This window comes from Erpetoichthys calabaricus, chromosome 13 (assembly GCF_900747795.2).
Source record: "Erpetoichthys calabaricus chromosome 13, fErpCal1.3, whole genome shotgun sequence".
Lineage (NCBI taxonomy): Eukaryota > Metazoa > Chordata > Cladistia > Polypteriformes > Polypteridae > Erpetoichthys > Erpetoichthys calabaricus.
The window spans coordinates 31,905,935-31,918,488 of NC_041406.2; the positions used below are offsets into that span (position 1 = coordinate 31,905,935).

A 12,554-nucleotide genomic window follows, 5' to 3' on the forward strand; every position below is an offset into this window, starting at 1 on the left:
TTTTATGATTTTTAGAATCAAATATAATTTTCACAATTTTCTGCACCACCTAAGGGTAACTTTCCATTCAAACATTGCAATGTAAAATGTTTTTAATAAAAATACCACAAAATACTGTATGTATAGTAGGCATTTTTTTAAGCACTGGCTGTAACACAGTACTGTACATATGCAACCCGGATACGCTGAACAGGAAAACAACAAATGTCTAAAAGAAACGAACACTGGGAGTAATACTCTACACTCTTTACCATCCAAAATGCGTGAAATCGTTGTTTCTAATTATTCAACCATCCTTTGCATTTACTATACACAGAAAAGCAGAGAAAGGTTTCCAAAGATGCATCCACAAATGAATTGTTTATACAATACAAAGAATTCTCAAACAGAGCATTCACACGACAAAATGTGTCGCACATCCTCACATACTGTACTGTACATGGAAGGACACACAAAATAATAAAAAAAAAAAACCTGAAATTCTGAAAAAGTGCAAGTATCAAAAATGTACAAAATAATCACTAATAAAAAACAAATAGACAGTGGCATTAAAATTTACACAAAATAGTAAAAATTTAACAACTAGGATATTAAACAACCAAAGCAGTATGCTTCACAAATAACTAATATGTGGAGAAACTCAAAATACAGTAATTGTTGCTTTGAAACCTTGCATGGGCAGATGTGATGTTTAGTAATACAGTATATAAATTTTTCTATTTATTCTCGTTACATTTTAGAAAATGTAATTTATTACAGATCAAATACTACACATAAGCAAAGAGAGCAAGTTCTCATTTTGTTCCTTATTGCAATTGCACTTTCCAGATTACCACCGAACACATCCTTTACTTCCAGGTTTCGACATTTCCCAGCTATGCGATGCCAGGTTGGTTCACCAGCGACAACAGCATTGACTTTCTTGCATTCACTACGTTCCAGTCTTCCATCACAAATAACTTAGTGTATAAAACACCATTTTCTACCTTCTGTATTCTCATTTAACAGGTCAAAGGATATCTGTGCCTTCCATGTTCCTTAACATTGGATGTCACAATCTCCTAATATATCACATTCATTGTGTCCAAATTTCTTTATAACCATTTTGATATTAATGCCTATACAGTTTATTTGTTTTTATATTATATATATATATATATATATATATATATATATATAATTCAAGAAGATGAGGTAATTTACAGGAGTCAAGAAGATGCATGCTATACTGAAGCTAAATGATCAGAATCTAAAAATACTTGATTACCAGCGAAAGAGGATGTTTTGCTTTGGTTGGAAAGCTTCAATCGAGATCCATGAACCACTTTGACTGGAAAATGTACAATTATAGCACACTTTCCTGTGTACTCATGCAGCCTATTATTCATATTGTTGTCTACTTAGAAGTCAGTACATTTTTAAAGTTAAACAAAAAATCACATTCCCAGGATTCAGTATTTGATAGATCGTTCCCTTCAGAACGTACCCTTTATCTAAATTTTCTAAAAATAACTTTCCCTTATTTTCCTGTGAAGAAAAAAAAAACAACACAGCATTATATTATTGTATCAGTGTTCACAAGGTATATTTTTTCCCTTTTAATATGCTGTATTCCAGACTCCAGGATCATGAATTCTCCATTCTGTTATCCACTTCAATCTTAAGCCACCTCAGCAACTTGTGATTCTTCATAGTTGAGAACATAATAGTCATGAAAGTACATTAGAATTGCAATGGGCTGACCAATGATGAGGGATATCCACACTGCAGCATTGCCATAGTTGCCCGTTAGAAATCTGCCCACCAACCAGGCAAGAGGAATCTGTATTAGAAGACAGCAAAATGGGGGGAATCACCTTAATAAATATTTAAATAAGAAAATCTGCCCTACGGATAAGAAATAGAATGTATATAAATCAACTAATCATATGAAATGTGAAGTACAGCTGTTAGAGCACTTGCAGTTCTCTTATTTGGTCATAAAGTGATTGCAAAAAACAAGCAGTACAAATAAAGGATCAATGATAAAGTAAAATGTACACATTAGAAATTTTAGAGGTTTGTACTTAAAAGGTTAATACTCCAGTTACAGCAATGTGCCTAATCCTTATTTTGGAACACAACATAATCAAGGAAAAATTAGAATAAGAATAATAAAAAAAGATAGGCATTAATTCAAAAATAATTGTAGTACACCTAATATTTAATAGTCACAAGGCTTTATACTTTTACAATGTGTAACTGTCAAAAATTAGAACTAGATTTTAAATAACATTTTTATTTTATCAATGTAGTGTGATTTACAAAACTGAAAAATTCCAGCCAACTATTTTTGAAATGAATAAATAGAGTCAAATAAAACCAAATCCAAGCAACCCTGCTGTCAGGATGTAGCTTAAGTGAAACAAAATTGCAGAAATATGAAAATGGGCAGTGGAATAAAAATGTTATTTATTACTGATGCATAAACAAGTCTTTCTTTGTATTATGTGAATACAATGCATGCAAGATTTTATGTACATAATTTGGAATTCAGAGAGTTACAGTACCTGCACAACAGAATTATCTTAAAAGACAAATTGTTTTCTTTTTGAGTGGTAAACACAACACTACATCAATACTCAAAGCCCCTAGTGTACTGTAATATTTGTTGAGCATACAGTACAATCTTTGGTTAACATTCTTTTTGAGTATTATCTTGAGTATGATGCATTATTTTCTTAATAAATGTATGCACATTTTTATTTTTACTGTGTCTTTGTTTTATTATCATGACTTAAAAAAAGAATGTTGTGAAAATTCCAAATCCAACTGCTAGTCCTGCTAGTAATTTTGGTATCTTGTGATTAGTACAACAAATCAAATCAAGCATGAAGAAGGTTCACTGATTATAGGAGGGTACATTTCCTTTTTTAAATTGAGCACAGAGAGCCTTATATGCTTTAGAAAATTAAAGCTTTGCATTTCTATCTGTTGCTTTGGCATACCTTAGATAACAGGCTGCTATAGGACATCAATGACAAATCTTTAAATTATATGGTTAAAATCATGAAGTGCACTTTTACAATAAAAAATATAATTACAATTTGAGTGCAGCAGATTTCATGCTACTGTACACACAAGACATTAACACACAAAAAGAAAAAAAAACTCATCCCAAGGGAAAAAGGTAGACTAATTTAAAGAGAGCTCAAGTATCCCCCAGCCACCCCTTCCTCCCCCACCCCCACCAACTACTTAAGGTGAATTTTATTTTTCTTCACAAATGAACTTTATATGTGAATAAATATAAACCTTACCTGAGCCATCATTCCCATAAATGCCCATAGTCGGAACATCTTCAATGGGATACTGACCAAATACTAAAAAACATGTTAAATAAAGATTTAGGAACTTGAAGGTTAATGGTTATATTCAAATCTTTTAAATTCTTTTTGCATTTCATATTTAAATAAATTGATTTTTTGTAGCCTCCTTAGCATTATGTTTACCCCTGGGAAAACAATTTTTCAACAAGAAAAATGTTCTTTAGTGTAACTGAAACATGCAAATACTAAAACATCAACATAAATAACAGTAGGAAAGGTATGCCCAGTGTGTACTACTGTACTGATGCATATTTAGTGTAAGTTCTTCGTGGGACATGTTTTCAAAAAGTCACCAACACACACTCCAACATGACAATTGAGAAAACAGAAGCACGTTTCTTTGCACACTTTTCTTGTAAAATTTTTTCTGTTGCTTGCAAATGAGGATAAAATATAATGTCAGTGCCTGATCTGCATGATCAATACAACCCTTGCGTTATTATAGACTACCACAGTGCAATGCTTAGTGACTTCCATATTTCCCCTCTTATTGGCTAACTAAAAAGATTACAATATGCAAGCTTTCGAGGCAACTCAGGCACATCTTGCCTGAAGAAGGGGCCTGAGTTGCCTCGAAAGCTTGCATATTGTAATCTTTTTAGTTAGCCAATAAAAGGTCATTTTGCTTGGCTTTTCTCTACATTCATAATGGCTAACACGGTACAACACCCTAGTACTACATATTTCCCCTCAAAATTATTATTATTCTAGCTTTGCACTGTAAAGCAGATCTTTAAACATCACCCTGAGTCTGACATCGAGTTTAACCATCACAACCTACAATTCTGAGCCAGAGTCATTCTCAAGATTAACACACTTCTGTCATATCACCTATGTCCATATATTCAATCTCTTTTCGCTTTTACCTTTTCATCAATAATGTATTGGATTTTAATTCCGTGTTTGAAATTACATCATGGCAACACAATGTATAACTGCCCGTGAGTGAATATCGTTTCTTTCTCTCTACAAGAAATGTGTCTGACAATAGCATTCACACAAATGAGAAATGATTTCTCTCGCGGGATTTCACTTTCACCAAACAACAAATCTTTTAATTCTCACGGATACGCCTCTTCATTGGGAAGAAACACTACTTTTTTTTCCCCCTGATGGCAACACGAATTACAAGATCTACAAGTCTCCGACTTAAAATTTAAATCCAAACAATATATTCAATCTCTTTTCATTGTTCTGTTATTTCACCGAGAAATTATTTCCATTTGTTCATGCTAATGCGATCTTTACTATCCTTTTCTTTTTTTTTTTTTGAGACTTTCAAATTTTCGTACTTCCTTTATCTTTAACCTGCTCTGCATGTGTACTGCGCCAACATTTTTGAATTCTTTACAACGTATTACTTTGTCATCTACTCTTTGTTTTATTTCCGGCCCCAGGCATGGTTAAATCTCTTGTCACAAAGACTCATCTCATGGGACGTGAAAGTGTCTCTCTGAGAAAATCACGTCTTGTCTCCTTCCAACCTTTTTTTTTTTTTTTTTGTTTATATAATAATAGAGAGATATTATACACATACACAAATATACACCTGTCTTAGAATTTTAGCACTATACCTGATGCAGAGTCATGCTAGAACATTGAAATTATCATCCTTTGTGAAGGACTGTTTCAAGACATACAGCTCAACCTACTTACTACCATACTGTTAGCTATATATTTGGAACAACTTGTGTTAAGCTATACATCATATTAATCATATAAAAAAATTCTTAAAAATTAATGTAGTATCGTATTGAAACAATGTCAAAGAAATAGAACTGGATCATAGCTAACCTCATGAAAAAATGCTGAAGCAAAGAAGACTGCCGTCTGAGCCGTCCATTTATTAACTCCTTTCTTCAGGATTGGTTTGTAAAAATGTCTAATAAAAGAGAGAAATAATTAGCAAAATGTGAAGTTTACAACAGCACTTATATATTTCTCCTTTGATTACACAGTTGAATTGCAATGCATTTTAACACAAATTTGGCCTAAAAAATGATATTTGGAAGTTGCAAAACTAAGCTAATATCAAAAATAAATTTAGGAACCACTGCATTATATTATAAACACCTTGCCATTTAGAGAATTATCTATATATAGTACAAGATGTAGACATGTAATCAGACAGGAGTAAAAGTGACATACGAGAGATGACGAAAATGTTTTGAGCCTGAACCTAAGAGAATAATGATTTTGCAAATTGTTAGCTCACGTGTACAAAAATACATGTACGGTATTACAAGCTTCTTATATTTGTGCTATGCAGCGAATGGTTTCCGAAGCAAGTCAACCAAGATACCAAAAACCAAAATCAAGTATTGTGTTATCACTGAAGGTCTAACGCTACAGATCAATACACCTTGCAGATTCATTCTTGCCTAATCAAAGTCTAGAAAAACCAGTCCCCTTTATATGCTATAGTCAAAAAAATAGCCTGCTGAATGCCATCGTAGAAGAACATCTCTTGCAGATAAAACAAACATCTGTCTGCCCTTTAATATCAACAGCAGGTATGAAACAAAGCTGAATCAATATATTTCAGAAAAGTGAAGTCAATTACTTCCTAATCAGGCTCTACCGTAGCTTTTGGGAAATTCCTGAATGGATGGATGTGTGAACAAAGGCATGCTGATGTTTGCAAGTGAATCAGTTATAAGAGGCTGAAGTGACTGACTTGATCATTTTGGATAGGTTTACTTATTTTCTAGAGTAACCTTCTCTGAAAAGTGGCTACTCGAACCATCTGGGGTCTGCCTGTCAAGAAGTTAAAAATCCAGCTGCACAATGAAGTGCACAGATGCAGATCCCCGAGCTTGGCGAGTAGTTTAAAGGGGTTTATTGGGTTAAATGCAGAGCTATAATCTACAAATAGTATTTGCACATAATTCCCTCTCATGTCCAGGTAGGCCAATACTTTATGAAAGATCAAGGTGATAGCATCCTCTGTTGATGTGCGGGAGCAATTGGGCATTAGTGTGATGGGACAATAGTCATTCAGGAAGGCTGGATGTGATTTCAAAAGTGCAGGAACAATGGTGGATCTTTTAAAGTGTATTGGTACAACAGATTGGCTTAAGGAGAGGTTAAATATTACCACGAACACTAGTGCAGGCTGATCAGCACAGATCTTGAAAACACATCCTGGAATGCTCTCTGGACCTGCTGCCTTCCTAGTGTTCACTTTCCGTACATCACGTTTCAACAAGGTAAGCGCTGTTTGCTCAGTGAGCTGTTCTTCCCATCACAGATGAGTTGGACTGCTGGCTGTCGTCACTACCACTCGCACACAAAGAGAGGTGGAAGCATTCACCATGCTAGCAATAGCTGCTTTATAGCCCGTTACTTGTCCACAAACCTTGCTGCATGCACCTATGATTGGGCTGTTCAAGTTACTCTTCATTTTCTCCCCATATCATCATTTAGAGGCTTAAACAGCTCTCCTTTTGTTGTATGAGGTGGCTTTGTAATTGTCCATACAAGCCCTGGGCTGTATGCAGCAGTGTGTACACTTATTGCAGTGCAGTTTTGTCCACCTATGGTTTTTGGTTTGGGCAAGTCCTAATGACAGCTTTTGATGACATTTCATTTAGGAGATAATCTAATGTAACAAAAAACAGTTTCTGTAAACACACTGACGTCATCAGAGCTGCATCTGAACACATTCTTGTCAACAACACCCGGTGCGTCCTGAAGAATGGCCTGATTGGTCTGTGCACTGTGTGACCTCATGCAGCTCTGGAGCTGGACTGATTACAGCTTTTTCCTTTAACCTCTGGTTTGTATCTGGGAATAAGAAAGATGACAGCATGGTCAGATTTGCTCACCAGAGGTAGCATCTGTGCTTTATAGGGTCTTTACACAGAGTAGAGAATTGATCCAGTGTTGCGCTGTCTCCTCTGGTGGAACATGTAATGTGCTGATAAAAGTTCAGCACAACCTTTATGAGATTAGCCTTGCTGAAATTGTCAGCCACAATGAGGACAATATTTCAGTTTTTATTCGGTTGGTGATTTGAGAGTTTCATAAAGTTTCATGTGAGCAGTGTCAGTGTTCCGCCTTTATAATGACTGAAGTAAACACACTGGGAATATAAAATGATCCATATTTAATCATCAGGAACTCCAGATCTGGTGAGAAGTAGTATGTCCCTGCTGTCTCACCAGTTATTGCTGTCAATGGGATATACACCTCCACCTTTCAATTTGCCAGACGCTTCTGTTCAGTCCATAAGGTAAACAGAGATTTACCAGGCCGAATCATGTGATCTAGCACCAACAAAGTCAACCATGTCACGGAGACAAAATATGTTACAGTCCCCAGTGTCTTTTTGGAACTATTTCCTTGCTCTGATGTTGTCCAGCTTGTTCTCCAGTGGTACCAGTAGGACACTGGGCCAAGGCAGTCATTGTGCTCGGTCCCTCAGTCTATTTCACACTACGCTGCACTTCCTTCGTGTCTTTTGTGTGTGTTTGCTGCAGTTGTCACTGGTTTTTCCCCCCAAAGGATTTCACTTGGCCTAGCTGAGTCAGTGAGCTGGTGAGTAATCTGCATCCTATGTTTATGAGTTTCTGGCGATCATAACTCATGAAACCCAAAGTAACAGGTGCAAAAAAGAGAATAAAACAACACTTAACACAAAGTAAACACACAGCCCGATTAGATTGGCAGAATGGCCGCTGTACTTCGCAGCACCACCATGAAAATTTGTGGTGCCAGCTGCTGGTGGTGGAAACAGGGGGCCTATACATCTTTCTGAAACAATAAAATGTAGTTGCAACTCAACTACACCATTGCTATTCAATGTTATTTTCTTTTGAGGTAAAAAGTTTGTGCACCTTTCAGAATTCCCAACTCCTTATCTGAGCTGAGAGTCTCAGTGTGAGATCTATAGATCGAAGAAATTACTGAGTTACCAGGTTATGTGCAGAACAGCACATCCCAGTGCATTTTTCAGATGGTTATCCCAGTGAAATTCCTGGGTTGCATGTGAGAAAGGGGCTTTTGTATGGCACTTGCCAAGCACCAGAATAAAGCACTACCCACTCTAGGTATTGCTGTTTATGCTGTCATGAACATATATTGTCTTGATGTACTAAGTTAGCAAACAGACTTGCTGATTTGTGTAGACAAGAAAAAAAAAATAAAAATGAAGATATTTATTGTAGTTAGCTTCCAAGGCAAAATTTAGGATAACACAGCCCATCAAGAAAGATGTTATGTATACTTGTGATAGAAGTGCCCCAGAAAACCTAGAGTATAAAAAAGTCGATAAATGAAAAGGTCACAAATCTACAATTTGCAATGGAGTACCTCTGCAAAAAAGATCTTTATTTGCACACTTAATCCTGAACAGTATGCGATTGCTCACTTCATTCTATTGCCCATTATCCAGAATCACCTATAATAAAGCTTTTAAAATTTCAGACATACCTAATGCACCACTTGTGGACAGGAATATTCCAATTCTGCCAGAAATAGGTTACAGTTTCAGAGTTCCTAAGAAAGAGAGTAAACCACCAAACATGGGAATAGAATTCATTAAATGGATTCCACACATTCATAAACCAAGAAGGAATAACTTAATATATGTTGCATACAAATACAAAGAGAACCATCTTCTCAAAGGTTACCACTAATTTCTCTCTTCAACTTAGATTAAACTCAGATAAAATTTGTTATTTCATCTAAATTAAAAAAGGACCCTTAGTCCTCAAGAGCAGAGGCAATGTACTTTTTGTAAATAGCAAAACAGACTTGTTAATATTTCATCATCACAAATCAAGCACTTATTTCTACCTAAGGAGAAAATTTTTTTTTAAAAACTTTTAAATCCACAAAGCAATATAACATTGTGAAAGTGTTTTAATAAAAATCACATGTTGAAATTGCTTACTGCAGCAAGCCACGGATTGCAGACAGGCCGACGTCATCTTTATTTCCAAGCAATTAGTTTGAAGTTTATTTATTATTTGCAATTAATGTGTTAAACTCTGTATTAAACCACACGTGCCTTTTTGAATGATGCTATTAATTAACAACAAAAACATGCAAATAAAAAAAATATGATTTTTCATTAAAGACATTTGCAGAAGTTGTTGTGGATTTTATAAAATTAAGACATACTGTAATAGCAGTATTTTGATTTATAATCAGCTTTACTTTATTCAGAATTTGCTTTTTAATACCAGGTTCGTCTTTGCATTAAGGTATTTTAAATAACTAGAAATATTTGTTGGTAGTGTTAAGTAAAGCCAGTGTCTCATTACAAGACTTGCAGTTGGAGGATATGTCAAACTCAGCAACTCCGGATGCTGATTTTGACACCTGATTGTGTCAATCTATATGACTAGAAATTGGTAGGGATTACAGAAAATACCCATAATGACTGCATAAAGACTCCTAACATAGCTTCACACTTCTAAAGAATGTTGTATTAGCACCTTTTTCTGATGGTCAGTAATGTGCTGCCTGGCAGAGAAAGAATACAACTGTGATGTGAAGACAGGTATTCTGAGGATGAAATCTTACCTTAAGTATGGTTTTATTTATTTATTTATTTTAAATCACTTTTGATTTAGTGTATTCATTTTACAAAAATTAACCAAAATCAAATGTATTCTATGGAACAAAAGTAAATTATTAGTTGTTACTATGTCTTTTTATAAGATCTTGGTCAAAAAGCGTTACATAAATATATTATTTAAATTGGATATACTAGGAGTGGCACGGTGGCGCAGTGGGTAGCGCTGCTGCCTCGCAGTTGGGGGACCTGGGTTCACTTCCCGGGTCCTCCCTGCGTGGAGTTTGCATGTTCTCCCCGTGTCTGCGTGGGTTTCCTCCGGGCGCTCCGGTTTCCTCCCACAGTCCAAAGACATGCAGGTTAGGTAGATTGGCGATTCTAAATTGGCCCTAGTGTGTGCTTGGTGTGTGGGTGTGTTTGTGTGTGTCCTGCGGTGGGTTGGCATCCTGCCTGGGATTGGTTCCTGCCTTGTGCCCTGTGTTGGCTGGGATTGGCTCCAGCAGACCCCCGTGACCCTTTGTTCAGATTCAGCGGGTTGGATAATGGATGGATGGATGGATAGATATACTAGAAAATATTAAGCAAGTAAACACCTTAGGAATGCTCTGGGGGTTGAAAATGAGGAACAGACAAGAATGTGAAGTGCTGCTTAACTGAATTGCTGAGCAAAGGGTTTTTTTTGTTTTTAAAAAAGATTTTTTTCTATTTCATTCTTTACTCTTGTTTAAGTTTATTTAATTAGGAATCACAAGATAAAAATGAGAATTCAAAATTTTCTCCCCCATGGGACAAAGACATGTTGTTAAGATCATTGGGGACTGTAAATTAGTCTGGTATTTGAGTATTTGTGTGTGGGAGTGTGATGCTCAATGGTGGACTGGCATGTTACAGTTTCCCTTGAGTCCAATCCTACAGAAACAGTCCCAGTCTCTTGGGGACCTTGTACTGTTACTCAGCAATTTTTATAAGTGCTGCCTTTGGCTATAAACCTGGCTACTGCAACGGTATTGGCCAGATACTTTTATGGAAGGAGCAGTAACTAGCAGTTCACTATACCCAATCCACTTGGCCTCCTATTTTTTATCCTGTTCTCTTAGTCAAATTAAAATGCATATAATTTACAATACGTTCAGAGCTGCGATTTTCACAAGATGACACACACCTGCTGGAGTAGGCATTTTGGAGGTAAGCTTAATTAGACTTCTGAGTTTCCTGCAAAAATAAACCCATGTTCTTAACAGCTGCACCTTGTGCCTCTTTTCTGTGTTAAACAATTCTTACAGTTAACTTTCTTTTCTGTGAACAATTAGCCTAATTAATCAACTGCATAAAGAGAAAAAAGAGACCAAGACTTGAATTTCATCACAGCATTGTGGGAATTGTGCTAATTATTTAAAAAAACCTGCACAGTTTAACTTAAAATCCCACTGCCCTTTCAATTGCATGTTATTGTTATAGCTTAATCCCACTATAAAATTAGCACAGAAATTAAAAAATATGATTTGTACATGCCATGAAGAGGTAACCAGTCAGTTGTGAATTACAATTATTTTAACACATAGCACTGCACATTTGAAAAGCCTGGAAAAGGTAATACATAAAATGCATGATTATGATGTGATTAGAAATAAATCAATGCATCCTCTTAATGTAATATATAGGGTTACAGTTGTCCTTCCAATAATCCATCCACTTTTTCAATGGTTTATCTAACATACATTTACAGGATAGGCTCCTGCTCCCACAGGGTGTGAAGTAGTAAAAATCGATGCAAGCCTCAAACTGTATGGCTTTCTTTGTACTTGTGACCGACTAAAAGTTCACTTTAAAATAAAAAGCATTTAGTGTTTCACAACCTCCTTACTGGATATAAATTTGTGTGAATCAGCTCAAATGTAACATACAAGGCAAATGGTGTACAAGTTAATAGTAATACATAATCACAGAGGTGTGTGGTTAGAGGAACCTATAAAACAGCATACTGTACTTTGAAAAGAAATCAGAAAACACTGAACGTGTGTCATTATCTGAATCTCTGACAGTAACGTTTATTAGCATAACTAAAATGTGATAAATGTAACCATATACAAAATGATATGGGAGCAAATGAGATGCACCCTTCAGTTCCAATAAATTGCAGTGATTAAGGTCAGTTAAGATCAATGGACACTGACTTAAGCAACAACCAAGTCTGATCACTTACATGAATCCCCTTGAAAATAACCAGAAATAGGCTGGTTTTACAATTCTTAAATATCTGATTAATCTGAATTTGACAGGTTTGATAGCACAAAGGTCACCTTAATGTTAGGGCAAACGTAAAAAAGGAGGAAGATATTTGTTAAATAAATAAAATAAATGTATCAATAGTTTGTGATATTAATATTTGAATTAGACCTATCCACTGAATATTACCATTTAACAAGTGTTAGTAAACAGCAAAGACTGTATATCTTCCACATAGTGACACAAACTTAAATCTCACAACAGCAAATGTCACAACCCTGACAAAATGACTTCCTAACAAAACTGATTATAAAAAAGTGTGTTGCTACTAATGCAGCTGTAATGATTTTGAACAAATTAAGCTTGTGAAGGATATTGGTCTTCACTAATTCATGTGACACTATGATAATATTTCAATTTTTATTTTCAATAACTTA

General features: G+C 35.4%; 1 protein-coding gene across 1 annotated transcript in view; it reads right to left on the reverse strand.

Moving 5' to 3' along the window:
- The window catches only part of dgat1a (diacylglycerol O-acyltransferase 1a), a 51,986-nt gene continuing 39,432 nt past the window's right edge, over positions 1–12,554 (reverse strand). Inside the window, exons 14-17 of the mRNA XM_028818096.2 lie at positions 8,802–8,867; positions 5,163–5,250; positions 3,300–3,362; positions 1–1,822 (exon numbers count right to left, since the gene is read on the reverse strand). Coding sequence (XP_028673929.1) covers positions 1,661–1,822; positions 3,300–3,362; positions 5,163–5,250; positions 8,802–8,867 — 379 coding nt within the window. The 3' untranslated portion in view covers positions 1–1,660. The remainder of the gene's footprint in view (positions 1,823–3,299; positions 3,363–5,162; positions 5,251–8,801; positions 8,868–12,554) is intronic.